The sequence below is a fragment of the Octopus sinensis genome, linkage group LG4 (genome assembly GCF_006345805.1).
Source record: "Octopus sinensis linkage group LG4, ASM634580v1, whole genome shotgun sequence".
NCBI lineage: Eukaryota > Metazoa > Mollusca > Cephalopoda > Octopoda > Octopodidae > Octopus > Octopus sinensis.
The window spans coordinates 19,774,823-19,794,201 of NC_043000.1; the positions used below are offsets into that span (position 1 = coordinate 19,774,823).

At 34.3% G+C, this 19,379-nt stretch overlaps 1 protein-coding gene and 1 long non-coding RNA gene across 3 annotated transcripts; one reads left to right on the forward strand and one right to left on the reverse strand.

Moving 5' to 3' along the window:
• Window positions 1-4,207: 4,207 nt before the first annotated feature.
• Window positions 4,208-13,215, forward strand: LOC115210643 (calmodulin). Of its 2 annotated transcripts, none has more exons than XM_029779293.2 (5): window positions 4,208-4,415; window positions 10,177-10,207; window positions 10,708-10,851; window positions 11,004-11,246; window positions 11,366-13,215. In XM_029779293.2, the coding sequence occupies exons 1-5, from the start codon at window positions 4,413-4,415 to the stop codon at window positions 11,392-11,394; spliced, it is 450 nt and encodes a 149-aa protein (XP_029635153.1). In that variant the 5' UTR covers window positions 4,208-4,412; the 3' UTR covers window positions 11,395-13,215. The 2 variants fall into 2 exon arrangements, with proteins under 2 accessions (XP_029635153.1, XP_029635154.1); XM_029779294.2 differs by lacking the exon at window positions 4,208-4,415 and adding an exon at window positions 9,987-10,004 and having other exon boundaries at window positions 11,366-13,142.
• LOC118762893 lies at window positions 9,492-9,806 on the reverse strand. Its single transcript, XR_004998644.1, has 2 exons — window positions 9,662-9,806; window positions 9,492-9,628 (listed from the first exon to the last, which is right to left on the reverse strand). It is a non-coding gene; the product is annotated as an uncharacterized LOC118762893 (long non-coding RNA).
• Window positions 13,216-19,379: the final 6,164 nt, after the last annotated feature.

Genomic DNA, 19,379 nt, shown 5'->3' on the forward strand with positions numbered 1-19,379 from the left:
AAGCTTCCGAATCACAAAACTAAATTAAAATAATATGTTTGTGTGAGAGAGAGAGAGAGAGAGAGAGAGAGAGAATGTGTGCGTATTTGTTTTATTTTATTTTTTTTTTCATAAATCTACTCTAATTTCCTGCAATTCGATTTTTTTTTGTCTTGTCTTTCTCTATGGCAGTCAGGATTTTAATAAATCGTTTACATGACGGGGGGGGGGTAAAAATGGAGGGAAAGCATTGAAAGAGCGAAATAGATAAATAGTATATATAGAAAGGGGAGTAGAAGAGAGATAAACTAGATAAATATAGAAGTAGAAAGAGAGCAGCCAGGAATGGGATATCGATAATTGGGGGAGGGAGCCGTAACGCGGATGAATATCAACTGCATCAGTAATAAGTACCCAATACATTTGAGCATACGCGTATTATATTGCGGCAATGTTGTATATGTATATATATATGTGTGTGTGTGCGTGTATATATAATATGTGTGTGTATATATGTGTGTGTCTGTGTATGATGTATACACACATACATACAGATATGTGTATGTGTGTATACATATTCATTTATAGTTTCTTCATATGAAGTCAAGCTTTGACACGGTATATATATATATATATATATATATACATACATACATACATATATTTACATATGTATATATATACATATTTATATATATATATATATATACATATACAATACATATTTGTGATAAATGTGTGTGTGTGTTTAAGGAGATGTGTGTGTGTGTGTGTGTGAAGACACATGTTGAAATTGTAGCACACACCCTTATATACCGGCAAAAATATAATCTATATCTGTGTGTATATGTGTTTAATAGAACACAAGTAACGTTGTCAAATATGTGTTTAGACAAACACATACAGGAACCATACCACACGTGTGTTTGGTTATACGAACAGGAACATACATACATACATACATACATACATACATACATATACGTGTGCACGCGCGCACACAGAAAAATACATACATAGCATATGTAAACTTACAAAATGTCACACACACACACACATATATATATATATATGTACATACACGCATACATAATCTTTTTTTTTTAATTCTCTCATCTCTTCTTTTTTCTCTTTCTCTTCATCATCTAACGTTGACGCGCGTAAATAGAATAAGACAGAGAAAAAGAGAAAGCTACATAGTGAGTGGGTGAAGCAAAAAAAAAAAACGATAGAGTGATAATATTTAAGGGGAAACGATAGAGAGAAGAAAAATGAAGGATTAAAAAGAGAGAGAAGAATGTTTTTTTTTTTATTTTTTAAAATGCAACAAAAAATAGTCCACTTTGCCGCGTTACAAATGACGCTATTACTGTTGCTTATTACGATATTCGTAATGATGATCATTATTGCCGTTATTATTTCGATTAATGTTGATTCTGATCATGATGATCAACACTATTGCTATCATCGATCAATATTATTATTATTATTATTATTATTTTTAATGTTCGATTAAATTGAGAGAAGGAATAACAAGGGGGGGGAGGTGTTCTTTTTCCAGTATGAAATAAAAACCTGCAAATTTGTTATTTACTGATTCTTAATGGCTTCTGTTCAGTTGAAACCCAAGAAAGTGATATAGAGCAAGCTTCCGATCACAAAACTAAATTAAAATAATATGTGTGTATGTGAGAGAGAGAGAGAGAATGTTTTTTTTTTTTTTTTTTTTTCATAAATTTACTCTAATTTCCTGCAATTCGATTTTTTTTTGTCTTGTCTTTCTCTATGGCAGTCAGGATTTTAATAAATCGTTTACATGACGGGGGGGGGGGTAAAAATGGAGGGAAACATTGAAGCGAAAAATAGATAAATAGTATATATAGAAAGGGGAGTAGAAGAGAGATAAACTAGATAAATATAGAAGTAGAAAGAGAGCAGCCAGGAATGGGATATCGATAATTGGGGGAGGGAGCCGTAACGCGGATGAATATCAACTGCATCAGTAATAAGTACCCAATACATTTGAGCATACGCGTATTATATTGCGGCAATGTATGTATATGTATATATATATGTGTGTGTATATATATATATAAATATATGTGTGTGTCTGTGTATGTATGTATACACACATACATACAGATATGTGTATGTGTGTATACGTATTCATTTATAGTTTCTTCATATGTAGTCAAGCTTTGACACGGTGTAATATATATATATATATATATATATATATATATACATATATTTACATATGTATATAATACATATTTATATATATTATTATATACATATACAATACATATTTGTGATAAATGTGTGTGTGTGTGTTTAAGGAGATGTGTGTGTGTGTGTGTGAAGACACATGTTGAAATTGTAGCACACACCCTTATATACCGGCAAAAATATATCTATATCTGTGTGTATATGTGTTTAATAGAACACAAGTAACGTTGTCAAATATGTGTTTAGACAAACACATACAGGGAACCATACACACGTGTGTTTGGTTATACGAACAGGAACATACATACATACATACATACATACATACATACATACATACATATACGTGTGCACGCGCGCACACAGAAAAATACATACATATGCATATGTAAACTTACAAAATGTCACACACACACATGGATAACATGTAGCACGTACATAGTTATAGTGAAGACAGTGTGCCTCATAAAAGTTAAAGACACTCCCTTTATTGATAGCTTCACTCCAACATACTCCCCCATCTTTTTCAAATCTTTTGACTTTCTTCCTCCCACTCTTTCCTTCTTCCCTCTCTCTCTCCCTCTCTCTATCGCTCTCTGCCTTTACCTTGCTCTTTCTATCATACTCTCTATTTTATCCTTTACACTCCCTCTTGTGACTTCACTCTTACTCTATTTATTGCTTCTTTATCGATCAATGCCTTTTCTCTCTCTCTCTCTCTATCTTCTCTTGTATTCTATCGATTTAATCTACCTTATTCTCTTTTCCTTTTTTTTCGTATCTGTCTATTTGTCTTAATCTTTTACTCTCCTTGCTAACGCTTCATCTATCTTTGTCACCTTTTACTTTCTAACTCTTAAATTTAATTCTTCTCTACATCATCTCTCTCTCTCTCTCTCTCTTTATCTATCTATCTCTCTCTCTCTCTCTCGTCTTTATCTTAGTCTATCTCGTGTCCATCCGCGATCAAACTCTTCAGAGACAATCCCCTTCCTCCTCCTCAATCTAGGTAGAATAAAGTAAGAGTAATGGGAAGAGGACTTTGCGTATATATGTGTATATGTGTGTCTATGTATGTATGTATGTATGTGTTTTATATGAATGTGACGTAGCTTCTAGCTGTCATACACCATAACCCATTATGTCACACTATCAACAGCGTGTACACATGTGTGTGCATGTGTATCAGTATAGCCATGCGTGTGTTTGCTTAATACGTAAATGTATGCGTCGTGTGTGAGTATGTACGCGGCTTTATCGATGAGTGTATATACGTGTGTCAGTATCAATGCGTTACACTGACAACAGCAGCAGCAACCGTCGCAGTACCAGCACTAGCAGCAGCAACAGCAACAGTATGTAGCAACACAGCAGCAGCAGCCACCACCGCCATTTTGTCACCATCAACGACGCCGCTGTCGCCATCTTGTAAATTCAACAGTCAAGATTCCCCTACGAGCTCTATATTACTAGTCGTATCTTTTTTTTTTTAATAAAAGACAACCCTCTCTATTATACTATAGTAAGGCAAGCCAGTGTAAAACAGGTTATAGATAGAGAGAAAAATAAATAGTAGATACTACTACTACTAGTCGTACTAAGACTAGTAGTACCTTCTTTTGTAATAAAGTTTGCACACCCATTTTTCCCTCCCTTTACAACCTTCTACCTATCTATCTCTATCCCTCTTTACTACTCCGGTTATTCCTCTAGTATTTACTCTTACTTCCTCCCCTTACTATTCCTATTCCCCCTCCTTTTCTGCTTCTATTTTATCCATCTCCCTCCTGCATTACATACACACCCTTTCTGTTATACTATAACTTCTCCCATTCCTCCTTTGCGACTATCTCAGTAAAACACACTCTCTCTCAGTCTCTCCGATTTATCCTCGCACACTCTCTATTGCACTATAGCTTTCATCAGTACCCCTCTGTATTTCCTCGTTACTCCTCCTTTCATTACTCATACACATACTCTCTCTGTGTTTTAGTCTATCGCTCTCACTTCCCAGTCTATCTATCACTGTATCTCTCTCGCACACTCTCACTCTCTCTAACCAGTTCAGTTTAAGGGACGGCGGCTGTCTTAACTCTTATATTACATTACAACAGTAAAAGAAGCCAGCCACTGCTCACCTCACACCCGGCTTATTATTATTATTACAAAATACCCCTTTTTTTTTTCCATTGATAATTAACACTATGGTAAGTTGACACTTGTTTATTCTCTTCTTTTCAATCATTTCTTCAGTGTAACAATCAGTATTTCTTGTACAAAATGACACACACACATTTATATAGATTCGTTATCGTCTGCTGACATCTTGTTGCTTTTTTTTTCCCCCCTTCTTTCGCTTTTTACCGTTTGATGGATGGAAAAAAAAAGAAAATTTTTCATTGAGACCAAGTCATCATAGATATATAAAGACAATTCGTACATATAAAATGTATCTTCGATCTTGTTTCAATAAAAAAAATGAGGCGGGGAGACTTTTTTTCCTTCTCTTTCGATTCCATATTTCAACAATGTCTTCTCTCCTCAACCCATCAAGACCTTTATATATACATATAAAACATATATATATACCTATATATACATACATCTGTCCGTGTTATTTAATATATTAATTGCTAATTATGCGTGTGTATGTCGTATCATGCCATGGTCTTACAAATTTTTGAGAAATATTAGACAATTTGTGACAAAAAAAGGTCATCGAGTTCCCTCAACTGAGATCGAACCCAGATCTTACTGCTTGTTATGCATCCATATATATATATATATATGTATAATATTGTATGTGTCGGATATTTTGTAAGCTGATACATATTGTAAATGGACTTGGGATTAAATGGTGTTCAATATTTCGGCATCATACACGCTTAAGATAATTTAAACGCATATATATGTGTAGAATGTATGTAGAATGTAGCAGCTATATAAAATGACAGTCTGATTTTATACATACCGGAGCAATTTTTTTTTCCTTTTTATATCGTGAGATGATTTCTTAAAATTTGTATGCGATGTCAGATATTATCAATCTTCATTTTGATATCACTGAAATACCTATATTATATATACGCAATATATATATATATATATATATATAATCTATATTTCCAAATATATAACCTGTATGACAATATGTATGTTGTGTATGTATATATATATATATGCATCTATAAATTACTGAAGATATTCTTGTTGCTTACTTTGATTATATATATACACATAATCAGTTTGGTGTAATGTGTTGTGTATATATATATATACATATTCCAAGCTTACTGGTATATTTTATTTTATATATACTCAGATATAAAATTCTCATACAGCTTGCTGTATATACATACATATATATATACAGCTTGCTGTATATACATATATATATATATATACAGCTTGCTGTATATACATATATATATATATACAGCTTGCTATATATATATATATGTACTGTGAAATATATACATATATATATATTTATACTGTGAAATTTGATTTAATCCTAAATCTAATTTTTCCCTGTAAGTTTGGATATACTCCCTTATTATATATATATATTATTTATATATAATATATATATATGCATTATATATAGTCAGACAAATGAACATGTCTATTTTAAAACAGAGATATTTGATCTATTATTAGATTTTTTTTTTCTTGAATAACAAGATGTCACTTTTTTAAAAAATGGATGGGAACATTTTTTGTTTAAATGAAATTCCTCATTCAATAAACGACAGACTCAAATAATAAAAAAAATCCTTCGCATACATACATACATATATATATATACATATATATATATATATATATATGTCTCTTTCTGTTCCTCCATTTCCATACATTTCACGACCATAAGTGTTCTCGCATCTTCCTTTTCAAAATCTCACCATTACTGAGGCTATATATATATATTATGTATATATATATACCTACATACATAATATATATTTATTCTAGCTTCCCGTGGCAGTTTTTCATTTTTTTTTAACGTAGATGGAATAAGAGATTTGTAATTACTAATGGCTTAAAAATGGGGAAAAAGAAGAAAAAAATATTAATAATGGAGACGGGTTTGATCTTGTTTCTTGTATGTCTGTTATATAGCCAAGTAATAAAAGCCGGCTGAGTAGCACTTGAGAGTTGTTTAGCCCATGTCAACCCTGTTCGGACAGACTTTATGGGTCAAAGACACTCCAGCTATGACCATCCTGTCTTTCTAGATGTATGTAAGAGTACATTGCCCGATGTGTTCTTTTTCGAGATGATTGTCTATGATTTGAGGGCGGTTTGACTGCTATTTCTAGCCGTTAGAATGACCACCAAGTGGCTCTTTCTCTCTCTCTCTCTTTCAATGGCTCGTATAAGCACTTAGTTGTATGCATAGGGTGTGTGGGTTATATATATATATATATATATATATATTAGTCACATGTGTGTGTGTGTCTGGTTATATAGTCGCATGAAATTGGTTGCGTGGTGATGAAAGACGTGGTTATAAGCGTTTAAAAAAGGCCACAGAATATGCTTAACATGAAAATAAAATGCCTATTGTAAGCAGATTGAAATCTGTGTTTTATATATGGATATGCGCATTTTAGGATATCCTAAGAATTTAAATTCTTCTCTGTGTAACCGCAGAAATTTAACAGGATTTATTTCCATTTTATATATATATATATTTGCAGGGTTTCATTTATTTTACAACAGAAAACCCTAGTGGGGGGGGGGGGATATGACTATTTATTATAGCATTTGAATGTCTAGCAAATATCTCCGTCTCTATAGAAATATGTGTGGGAGAAAAAAAAAATGTCTATTTTAAAATCCGCCACAACCGTCATAAATCCTCCCCAAAAATGTCCTTTTCTCTCGAGATAACATCTCTTCGATGACTGAAATTTGTCTACATTTCAAAAATCTGTATTCCATTTATCAATGACTGTATCCATAGAAACTGTCTATTATTTTATTTATACATATATATGTGTGTGTGTGTGTATATATATATATATATAATATTAGGGAATAAATCCAAACTTACAGGGAAAAATTAGATTTAGGATTAAATCCAATTTTATAGTATAAATATATTATATTATATTAAATTAGAGATAAAACCACTATTAGGCAAGTTTAAATTATTTAAATATTTTTTTTTTATTTTTAAATTAATTTTATGTATTGGCTTATGTTTTTCACTGTTTGATTTGCCTAATAGTGGTTTTATCTCTAATTTAATATAATATAATATATATATACTCACACACATGTATGTATATAAACTTGGCGCTTAAAGTGCAGGTTGTTAAATGGAAATTTTTTTACATTTTTAATAAATTTTTTCAGATTTTCTCAAATTTATGAACATTTGACAAAATTTTTTCATTCAACTAGATTTTTTTTTTTTTACCTCAGATAAAATGCATATACTTTATTTTAAGGTTTTCATATCAGACCTAAAACTGTGCCGAACATGTTTCAAATGTAAAAATCCCGATGAGAAACCTTCCTGTAAAATGTGACTTTTTTTTTTCACAATGTGTAGATTACATTATTTTAATTATTAAATCAACGTTTTGTTTTTGTGTGTGTGTAGGATAATTAGTTTCGTCTTGTGTATTATTTTCTGTTGGAGCAAAGAATTTAATATATTTGTAAAATTGTATCATACTTTTGGATTCCATCATGGGAATGAATGCCTAACAGTTATATTATTAGCATTTCACTTGTTTCCCTCCTTTTATAAATACATATATATATATATATATATATATCGGTGATACATATATATAACTGAGGCGACTCTTTCATTCTCTGCGTTCTGAGAAATAAATGTCTTAACTTCCCTATACACAGGCTACATTTAGTAACTATGCGGTATGCGTGTGAATGTATGTATATATATATATATACACACATATATATATATATATATATGTATATATATATATATATATATTATATATATATATAATAGCAAGTCATCAGCAGATGACGTATCAAGATATTTCTCTTGCTGGATATGTAAGAGGTCTTGTCGTATAGTGAACAGTTTGCCTTGTGGTGATGATGATAGTAGTAAATGTAGTAGGAAAGTTTCGGGTTCTATTAAAATTTTCAACTGTTGAAAATCCTCATGACTCCCGACGCTTCACATGGTAATGGCGGTTTCCTCCCTTTTTTCTTTTTGAGTTTTCTTTTTTCCTCCGTCTTCAAAAGCAAATGCCGAAATACATTGCTGCTGCTACTACTACTGCTAATATAGTTGTGCAAACGATTTGCTGGAGTTAGCTACTTTATAGTTATGAGGCAATAAATTTATAGGGTAGATATAAATTTATAGGGTAGATGCCTATCGGTCACAAGTCAGTCCTGGTCGAGCAAGACCTACGTTTAGCCAAAGGCATTCCAGCCGTGGCCATATAATTTTTTTTTGCAGCAATAATGTATCTTCGAAAGCACTAGCTAGTGTCTTTTTTTTTTTTTAAGGTGGTAGGGTTGAGTGCCTATGTTGAAAATACCCTTGTTGGGTGTCTCTTGTCAGATTTAATTAAATGAACACAAGGGTTGTGTGTGCACCACCAGCTTTTTACACTTGAAGCGACGGTTGCATGTTGGTAGAAATTTTTAATTAGACTACTTAACAAGCAGTTAAAAAGCCGGTTTCAAAACCGTCCCTCACCATTACCCTTAATGTCGGTCAGTTGAGCTCATTTCAAGTGGTCACTGGTGGCTGCAGACTAGTTTTATTTTGTTTTTTGTTTCTGGTTTCACACGAATTGGCGGGGAGGCTTGTATTTTGGCGCTTTTCACTCGACTGTAATTGTGTTGGTTGGAGTGACAAGCCACCAACCTTTCTGTATGATGCATTGTCTCCCCTCGGGTTAGGGACTTAAGATAGGAAGGGGGGTTGCTGACAAGTATTTAGCGGTTTTCTGGTTTTGTGTCCTAGTTATGTGACTTGTTTGGTTTCGTCAGTGGTAATATCATTCGTGTGTGGTATGTGTCACTGGTGCCGCTCGCACATACACACACACACGCAATGCTGACCACATTAACATATGTTAATATCTCCTCTTCCTCATCCTCCTTCCAGCTGCTCTTTACAGCTACCTGTTATTTACTGCACTCACTGCCGGATCACGTCGCACTGCTCACAATTACCTTAACAGGGAGGTGTTGGTGAATGTTGCTGATATCATCGTATGGATTATTGGTTCGATTCTGGTTCAACACTTGTCGCAATGATCTAATTTTTCCCTTCCGCTTCTTTCCCCTCCTCTGTTGCTTCATTATTACTGCAGCATCTAATTCGATCTAATGCTCTTAGCATAATCACAGCAGCCGACACACTGCGTCACCGACGTTTCACCACTGCACCAGTGTCTCTGGCCCCTTCTGCCTCTCTACCACTTACCCTTTCTGTCTTCTCTACCACTTGCCCTTTCTGTCTTCTCTACCACATGCCCCTTATATATATATATATAACTGTGTGTAGATATTTATATATTCAGTAGTTCCCCAATCTGCAGTTGGTGATGACAGTGTCAGTAGAGTAAGATCTGTACTGCTGTGTGACATAGTTCGATTCCCATCTGGTTATTGATTTGCAACTGCTGCTGCTGCTATTTCCATTGATTTTATTTGACTAGGGAGGCTACAGCTGCTTTATTGTTACTTTAGATCTTGTCTAATTCTGTTTAGCTTGCCTTACCCACCGCTACCTGCTCTTTTTTCACATACTACCCTTACCATTAGCAACACGACATTCCGACATGGTAAGGAAAACCACTTGTTTCATTCTTTGATTTTTTTTTTTTTGTTGCTATTCCTAAACAATAGCAAATGACATTTTCTTAGAATATTTCTCCTCGTTTTTGACAAATTTTTCTTTATATATTTCCCCTCTTGTCATCGTTCTTTTTTCAACTCATTTTTTTTCTTCCTTAGGCTGATCAACTTACAGAAGAACAGATTGCTGGTAAGTTTTTGTTATTTTTTTCTCCCTCGTTTATTTAATTTTTTTTTTTTTTGTCTCCTCTGCATGCTTCGGTCACTCTCTTCAATTTCTTGCTCCTTCCTTGTCCTTAGTTTTGCTTCACTAGTTTGTTTTCATATCAACATGTACATTTCACCACCAAATTGTTGGATTCTACTTACATGTGAGGCTTGATGGATTTACCCTTCTATGGACCTGTACCAACTGTTCTGATAATGGATTATTTCAAATATCTCACTGGATGGATACCTTTAATGCTGCATGGATATTACCAACATTTCTGGTCTCTGCACTTCATCATACATAATCTACAAATGTAGTCGTTCAAATAATGCCACTAATTACTCTTTACCAATGGCTTCTTGGCTTCTAATTCACCATTTCACTTTTCTTCATCCGTTTTTGTTGGGGTTATTTATATTTATCTGAAGCTTCTAGATTTGCAGTCAAGTATAATGAAGATCATTATTTTCACTCTCCAGAATTCAAAGAAGCTTTCAGTTTGTTTGACAAAGATGGAGATGGGACCATCACAACGAAAGAGTTGGGAACAGTAATGAGGTCACTTGGTCAAAATCCCACAGAAGCTGAATTACAAGATATGATAAATGAAGTAGATGCTGATGGTAAGCACCTTGTCTTTCCTATGTACAATCTGTTTGATAAGGAATTCCTGTACATGACGTATCGATAAATCAGTCAGTATTAAATTTTGTCAATCTACCCAATATGTTGTTGGTATGAAGAATCAGCAGTGAGGTTTCAATATTAATTTCAGGAAATGGAACCATTGATTTTCCTGAATTTTTGACCATGATGGCCCGAAAAATGAAAGACACAGATAGTGAAGAAGAAATCAGAGAAGCATTCCGTGTCTTTGACAAAGATGGAAATGGTTTCATCAGTGCAGCAGAATTGCGTCATGTAATGACAAATTTAGGAGAAAAGTTGACGGACGAAGAAGTTGATGAAATGATCAGGGAGGCAGATATTGATGGTGATGGCCAGGTTAATTATGAAGGTGAGTTCGTTGGAATTGCTAATTTGATTTACATTGCATTAATGGAGATATTTACATCCACCTTTAAAAAAAAAAAACTTTCGTCAAAATGTTAATTCACTGTTTTCTTTTTGTTTCAGAGTTCGTTACAATGATGACTTCCAAGTAGAACTGGTGAATTATTATTATAATTATTATATTATTATTATTATTACAAGCAAATTAAAGTTTATTCACACTGCAGTTTCATCCTGGCATCTCTCATTTCTGTATGTGTACAGCTCAAGGTCCTGTATTTAGTCGCACATTCAATTAAAAGATGTACCTGGGATGGTCTGTACAGTTATCTCTTCCCGGTAGTGGTGCTGTAAGATCACCAATTATGTCCCTATCCCATCTGACTACTTTCTCTGACCTAGTTCTGTAGACTCCACTATATCAAATTCATTTTTCCTTTCCTTCAAAGATGTAAAAAAAATTTCTGCCTTCCAGCCAAGCCAATCTCTTTGCTATCTTTTTCCATGCTGGTCCATCAGATCTCATTCAAATAAAGATAACTGTAAATTAAGTGGTATTGTATTTTTTTTTTTTTTTTACCTTTTCTTTATTTTTTATCTTCTTCAAAGACAAGGAACAAACAAAATAGGTATATATATATATATAAAACACAACATAAATTAGTTGCATAGTTGTTACAATGGAGTTTTAGTTTTCACATCATGGTCCTGATGTAGATTCTGCATTGACACTAAGTTAACAATTGATGCAGACTTTTTAGATTTAAGTAAGTTTCTATTTATTTGATAGGCAGGGGTGGGTGGGTAGGTATGCGTTATTTTATCTGTTGTTTCTAATTAGTTACATTAGTAATAGGAATATTAGAAAAGTCCAAAGCTTCTTTTATAAATCTAAACAACTTACAGGCTGTTGACCGTTTTAATGTACTGATGGACACATGGGTGTTTCACACTTGTTTTAGAACTTTTGGAAATTGAAAACATGATGTACAGCATTAAAACACTAGATGGGCATGGCTGACTAGATTTCCCCTAAACTACTTTGAATGTTTTTTCTCTTTTATGATGCGAGCAGCATCATTTTGTTACCATTTCCCAACTTGTGGGGATTACCATTTTTGGCAATTTTTTTATTTTTTTACTTGGTGAAAACTGGATATTTAGTTTTTCTCCTTGTTGTTGTCGTCATAAGTCAGCTTTTCATCTTATTCACTTGCAAATTTCTTTAAGTCAGTTTTAGTCTATTAACCTCGTCCTAGCACATTCTGCTTTTCATTTCGACTTACATTCTCTTTTCGAGACCACTACAGGTGAGAAGAGCTGCAATATCAAGGATATGCTACTTGGCCTTGCTTCTAACCGAGCAAGAAGTGGAGAAAAAGGAAAAGTCACATTACAAACATTCATCATTGTCATTTGAAGGAAACCAAACTGTATCCAAAATAACTGATTACTTTTTCTTATAAAATTTTAGATTAAAATGACCAATACTGTCTAACCAGTTGTATGGTTGTTTGAGTTATCCATTAATTTCCTTTCCCCCCTCTTCCTCAGTACTTCTGTGCTCTTTGTCTTTTCTTCTAGCCCCCCCTTTCATCTTTTTTCTTTTTTTAATTTTTTTTCTTTTTTTCAATATTTCCTGAGGTGGCAGCTATTTCTTAATGGTTGCTGCCTGATGGTTATTTGGGGAAATGTTGAAAGTTATTAATTTCCTGGCTGACAATTTGATTGTGGAAATTAATACTGGAATCACTGACAAATAAGTCAAAGAATTTTTTTGGTGTAATTTTACGATGTTGTTTCCATGTGGGAAGTTTTCTGACAATATTGTATTTGTTGTCACTGCTCGCTATGAGAAATTTATATTGATATTGAATAATAAAAAACCAACAAAACAAAATTAAGTTCACATTTTGTATATGATTGGCAAAAAAATAACAATGTCATGTGAAATAAATCTGACAAGATGTCAAGCATTGTCACTACTCCTTCTGTACAGATGCTTCTTGCTTCGGTCCACTTTGTTCTGTGGTGTGTTGTTTCACATCTGTTCTGTATAGCTTCAATTCTTAAAATCCTCACCTGCCACATTATACTTTCTTGAACAGCCTTTTTTTTAATTATAAGACTTCTTTTTTTTATTTTTATTTTTTAAATTCTCATCAAAACTTTTTTTTTCATAATCATTCTTAATTTTATTTTGTTTATTTTTTAATACATCCTAAATTTGATTGTGTGCAGGTGTGTAATATGGCAGGTTGTTGATTTTATGTTGCATGTGTTTGGTTTTACAAGTGCCATCTTATGACTTCCTGTTACAACTTTGTCACTAGAAAATAAAAATCTTGTTGCTACTGCTGCTACTTACATTTTAGCACAAAATCTACATTATGTTGTATAGCGGGCAGTCTGAAACAAAAATATCATTAACTTATTCTAATTCATTTACATTGTAGACTTTTCTTTCTCTCTAGATGTATTTTAGAAACTAGAAAACCAGTTGTAGAACATTTTCCCCTTCTAATCAGACCGCAATATTAAGCTCTTCTCTGAACAGAATTATACTTGTAATATTAAACAGCAACATTTGAATAGAATATAACTGTTAATATGATTTGATGCCCTACAACAGTTTAATAGTGAAGTGTTGCTTCCTTTTTCTTTTCTTCCTCTTTAACAAAACAAGGATGAAGTTAGCAGTTCCTTCCTGACTTATGAATTTTTGCTTTTTAATTTGAAAGTTTAATTAGTTACCACTATTTTTCTCTTTCTCCTTGTACCTCTTTGTTGGAGGTTGAGGATATTAGTTGTTACTGCCATTACTATTTCATTAAACACTCTAATATCTCCAGTGCTACCATCTGTTGAAACATTTCCACTGTCATCTATGCGTGTCTGAATTATATCATTTCTCAATGTGTTCTTATTGCTGTGTGTGAGCAGGAAATCTTGATGTGATCAGCACTTGTTGACTGACCCCTCCCCCTCCTCTCCACATTGCCTGTCCACGCACTTGACACTGCTGAAGGCTCCTGTTTCTACCAGTCTACAGCTTAACAATCATCTATTGCAAAGACTTGACTCATAATTGTTTACAAGTCAATCTGCTAGCATGAACTGTTTCATGTTGAAACACATTACTTCTACTCTTAACACACCCAGTTAACATTCCATTTTATTGCTGTTGTATTGCTATTCATTAGCTTCCAAGTGTGGGTGGGCAGGTCTCTAGTGAATAAATATCCCCTATTATCTTGAAGCTTCATGTTCTCATAAGTTTCCACTCCAGTTTCATGAGTGCTGCTAAAGTGAAGCTGGGTGTTTGTGTACAGGAACAGTTTTCACTCACAACTAGTAGTGATTATACAAGTGTGACTGTCAACTTCACTATTAGCAAGTAATTTGAGTAGATGATCTAGTAAGAAAACTATGCCTGCTTAAAGTTTTGTAATCACTCTCTATCTACTCTGTTCAGCCACATGGAAACTTAGCAAATTGAGTCATGCCATTTCTGCAGGAGAGCTTTGTATGGCTCTCAGTTAAACTTTGTGGGTATTTTGTATTTTATTCGAGTAATGACTTATCTGTCTATTTAGGCTGCTCAATTCGCTCAGTTGTCATATAACATTTGTGAACATTTGACATTTTATATTGCATTTGGTGAACAGTAGTATCAGTTGTAGGTTTGTAAAGAGAAATCATTGGTTTACTAACATAGAAGTGTCTGCAACTTGCTGCAGGACATATAGTGCAAAATCCGGTTTTCTTATATAGGTGTGCATTTATCAGTTTCCAAATAATAAATTCCACTCACAAGGTAATTGGTCAGCTGGAGGCTATGATGTATAACATGCAGTGGGGCTGAACTTAGAACTGCAATTCTGAGTTCAACTGAGTAATTCTACAAAAGTTGTACAGTCATTTAGGAATAATGAAAAATATTCTGATACTAATATTAAGTAGTACTCATCATTGAATTATTAAAGACAAAACGTTTCAAAAAAGAATACATGTTCTGAACAGTCATTTTCTTTTATGAAAATATTAAATGTAAAACTGATCAGAAATTTTTATTTAAGGTATTTTAATAAATTATATATCTAAATTGTTTTTTGAGTACTGTTTAATGTTGGTTGTACAAAATCTATTTTCATTATTGTTTTTTGGTCTGAACTATACAACTTTTGTACAACTGCAAATTTCATCACTATCAAAAAACACAACCATACCACTTAACACCTAAATAATGTCACAGGTAAAAATCATGAGGTTCTTTGGAATCTCTTGGTGACCAACCAAAGCAGTATCACACAAGTTGGATTTCTTTCATTGCCAAAAAAAACAACAGTAGCTGGTCTTACACACCAAACACTGGAGTATTTACTAACATTCTGAAATGTAAAATGTATAATACAAAAGCTTGCTGTCCGATAAATGAAATCTACATTCAACCATTGTCCAATTCTTGCCTGTCTTTTCAACTATCCCTACCTAAACTTGCCCAACATGCTGAGTATTAAACACTATAACTGATCCGTCCTCTCAGATATTTCACTGGCTATTAATCTCACCCAGTTACTACAATGTCGTGGCTGTACAGTATCTTCCCAGCCTAAATGTTAAATGTAATGTTGGCTACTGATAGGCTAAAATAAAATGCAAATGCCTCCCAATATCTAGATTTAGTGTTGTACTAGTGTGATCTATTTTCCTCTGGATAAACCAAGTCCATCATAACATACCACAATTGGAGTAAGGTAATGAATACTGTAATAAGAATATTATCTGATAGATAACATCACAGGTTGATGTTTCTGTTTTTGAAATGAAGTCATCTATAAAATGTCTAGCATACTACAAAGACTGAGAAAGGACTATCACAGGTAACACCCCCATATCACGCATGACAGTTTTGTGAATTGAAGTGATGTAGAATAAAGTATTCTATCAAGAAATGAAACAACAGATTTAAATTCCTGGCCTATGCGCAATACATTATTTAATCAGCCACCTTGTTAATTGTACTGTTGATGTGGAGACACCTTGTTAATTGTACTGTTGATGTGGAGAGGTAGAATTACAAGTCACATAAACTATAAAGGAAAGATTGGGATGGGGGTGTTCGGACCTGTCCAAACTGATTTGGCTGATGCTTTGGCCTCTCACCTTCCCTACCGAGAGAGACTCTGTCTCCATCCTGTAGTGATGGTGTATTCTCTCGTGTTAGCATTCACTCTGCTATAGCGATAAAGTCTTGGTGCTATTTACATTCTAGTTCTGGTAGCATCATCTATAATTACACAACAGTTTTCCAGCTGCCTGTTATATTTATATAATTCCTCCTCCTCCCCCTACACCCCACTCCTCTTGCTGCTTCTCAGTCCCTCTGTTGACAACCTAGCTTAAGCAATACATCTGCTTCCACTTACCCTCAACCACCACAACTCTTATTCAGTATTTCACTATATGAATCAATCGGTACAACTTAACTACCTCCCGTAGGTGCCTACAATATCTTAGGTAGTGTAACTCGCCAAGTTTCTGAGTGTGTAGGAGACAAATTTAGCCAACCAGACTGCCTACAATGGGTGCTGGCAGAACTCCGGTTAATGTAGTATTGAATTACTGGGTGCCCTACCTTCACCACCACCCTGGCATCTTATATACATAGCAACTAACTCCATGTCAACACAAGCGTTTTTGTTTCCCTGTACATAACCCCTGTCGTATAGAACTGATCCATCATTTTCACTCCATTCCATGTCCTCTATGGTAACGTCTATCACAGCCACATAGAATTGTATCAGGATGTAAGCAACTGAAATGTGCAGCTTTGCACAACAGATTTTAGTCAGCTGTTGAACAAGTAAGGATGGGACCCAGGTAAGCAAAGAGATTGTGGTTTGACAACTTTCCTACCCACATTCCAACCTCAACAGGGATCGGCAGATTTTTTTTTTTTTTTTTAATCTACATGAAAGTTAATTTTATACACTGAGCTGGCAGTTGAAATGAAACCGTTGGCTTGGGTGAGAAATGTAGACGGATTTTTTTTTAATCAACTCACTGCAAATCTGAGATGAAATTGTTGCTGAGAAACTAGTAAACCATTTGTTCACACCCGGCCACATGTTGGTCTATTAACTTAGATGGGGGAGATAACTGGTTTTATATGAAAAACTAATGGTTTTCAAATAACAAGACATGAGTTATGAAGATCATGTTAACAGACCTAAATTCAACAAAGAACTCAAATTTTCCAAGAAAAGTATAAGTGATTGAATCAACTCTATCCTTTATGCCACTTTAGTAGCAAAAAAAAAAAACGGCCAAATCCTTATTAAATTATAATGTACGATCTTTAAAAACCGAATGAAATATCAGATAATGTGGTCCTGGATAAAAGTGGATGTCCTGGCTATATGTCTGGATACTTTGATCAGCATTGATCTGATGTAAAACAAATGCGGTGAGATTGAACTGTGACAAGACTAAATACAGCTAAGCAACAGTACCATACCTATTATTTCTCTTATTCTTAAAATAATTCATCATACTGGTATACAAAATACTACAAGTCATTTAGTCCAAGAAATCTACAATTTCAGCTTTTAGATATAATGACATTTAAAAAGAAGAGTTACATAGTCGTGAATCTATTTCTTGAATCTTAGTGCTTTACCAACCCAACAAACAAAAAAAGTTTTACTAGTTGACATTTAGGTTGGTAACCATTTGATTTGGGGTCCAATCTCATTGTGCAGGTGTATTTCTATCACGGCCTTGAGTTAACGAATTCATGTGGAATTTGTTACTTCTAATGTATATACCCATAGCCACAGCTCCTGGCTGAAAATAATAGAAGATAAACATCATTTAGCATCTATTGCCCATGCTGGCATGAGGTGGATGGTTTGACCTGTGCTGCACCGGACTCCAGTCTGATTTGGCATGGTTTCTACAGCTGGATTGCCCTTCCTAATGACAGCCACTCCGAGAGTGTAATAGGTGCTTTTATGTGACACCAGTATCACTCACATTTATTTTTGTATGTATATATATATAATACTTATTCTGAAATTGCACTCTGAATTCAAATTCTACTGGGGTGAACTTTGCTCTTCTGTCAAAAAAAGTAGCAGTGAACTATTGTAGTTGTTAGGATGTTCAATGTGATCACTTGTGAAATTCATTCCCTCTTTTTGCTTTGACTGCAATGTTCCAATGACACTATTGCCATGTTGTATCAGCCCTTGTCTTTCTTTTGGAAAAATATTTTTGCATGTGCAGTGAATACCATGCATGCTTTAGAGACTTCCCATGTGCAGATACTCAAATGACAAAAGATATTGCTTCATGCTTGCATGGGTCATGGACCAGGCAGATTTTCTACAGCCAAATGCCCTTCTTTTGGCAATGACCTGTTTCAAAGTAAGGAAATATTTCCCCATGATCAGACTGTTTTAACAAGATCAGAAATGAAGGACTCAGCTTGCATGACTGACACTCATTTACAACTTCGTCAAGGCAAGGAGACAGCAACACACCCAGGCATATATGATGGACTTTCACAGTTTCCATTGAGCAAATCCACTCACAAGGCCTTGATCAGCGGGTGACACTTGCCCAAGATGCCAGTAGTGGGACTGAACCCACAACCATGTATTTGGAAGAAACTTCTTACCGCACATTCATGTCTGACATATAGATACACACACCCAAAAATTATTCTTTTATTTGTTTCAGTCATTTGACTGCAGCCATGCTGGAGCACTACTTTAGTCAAATAATTTGACCCCAGGACTTATTTTTTGTAAGCCTAGTACTTATTCTATCAATCTCTTTTGCCAAACGAAGTTACTGGGATGTAAACACACCAACATAGGGTGGGAACAAAATACAACAGGCTTCCTTCAATTTCCATCTACCAAATCCACTCCCAAGGCTATAATAGAAGACACTTGGCCAAAGTGCTACACAGTGGGACTGAACCTGAGAAGCAAGCTTCTTACCACACAGCCACGCCTGTGCCTATGTCCATATATATAGGTGCAGGTGTGACTGGTAAGAAGCTTGCTTCCCAACCACATAGCTCTGAGTTCAGTCCCACTGCTTACCACCTTGTACAAGTATCTTC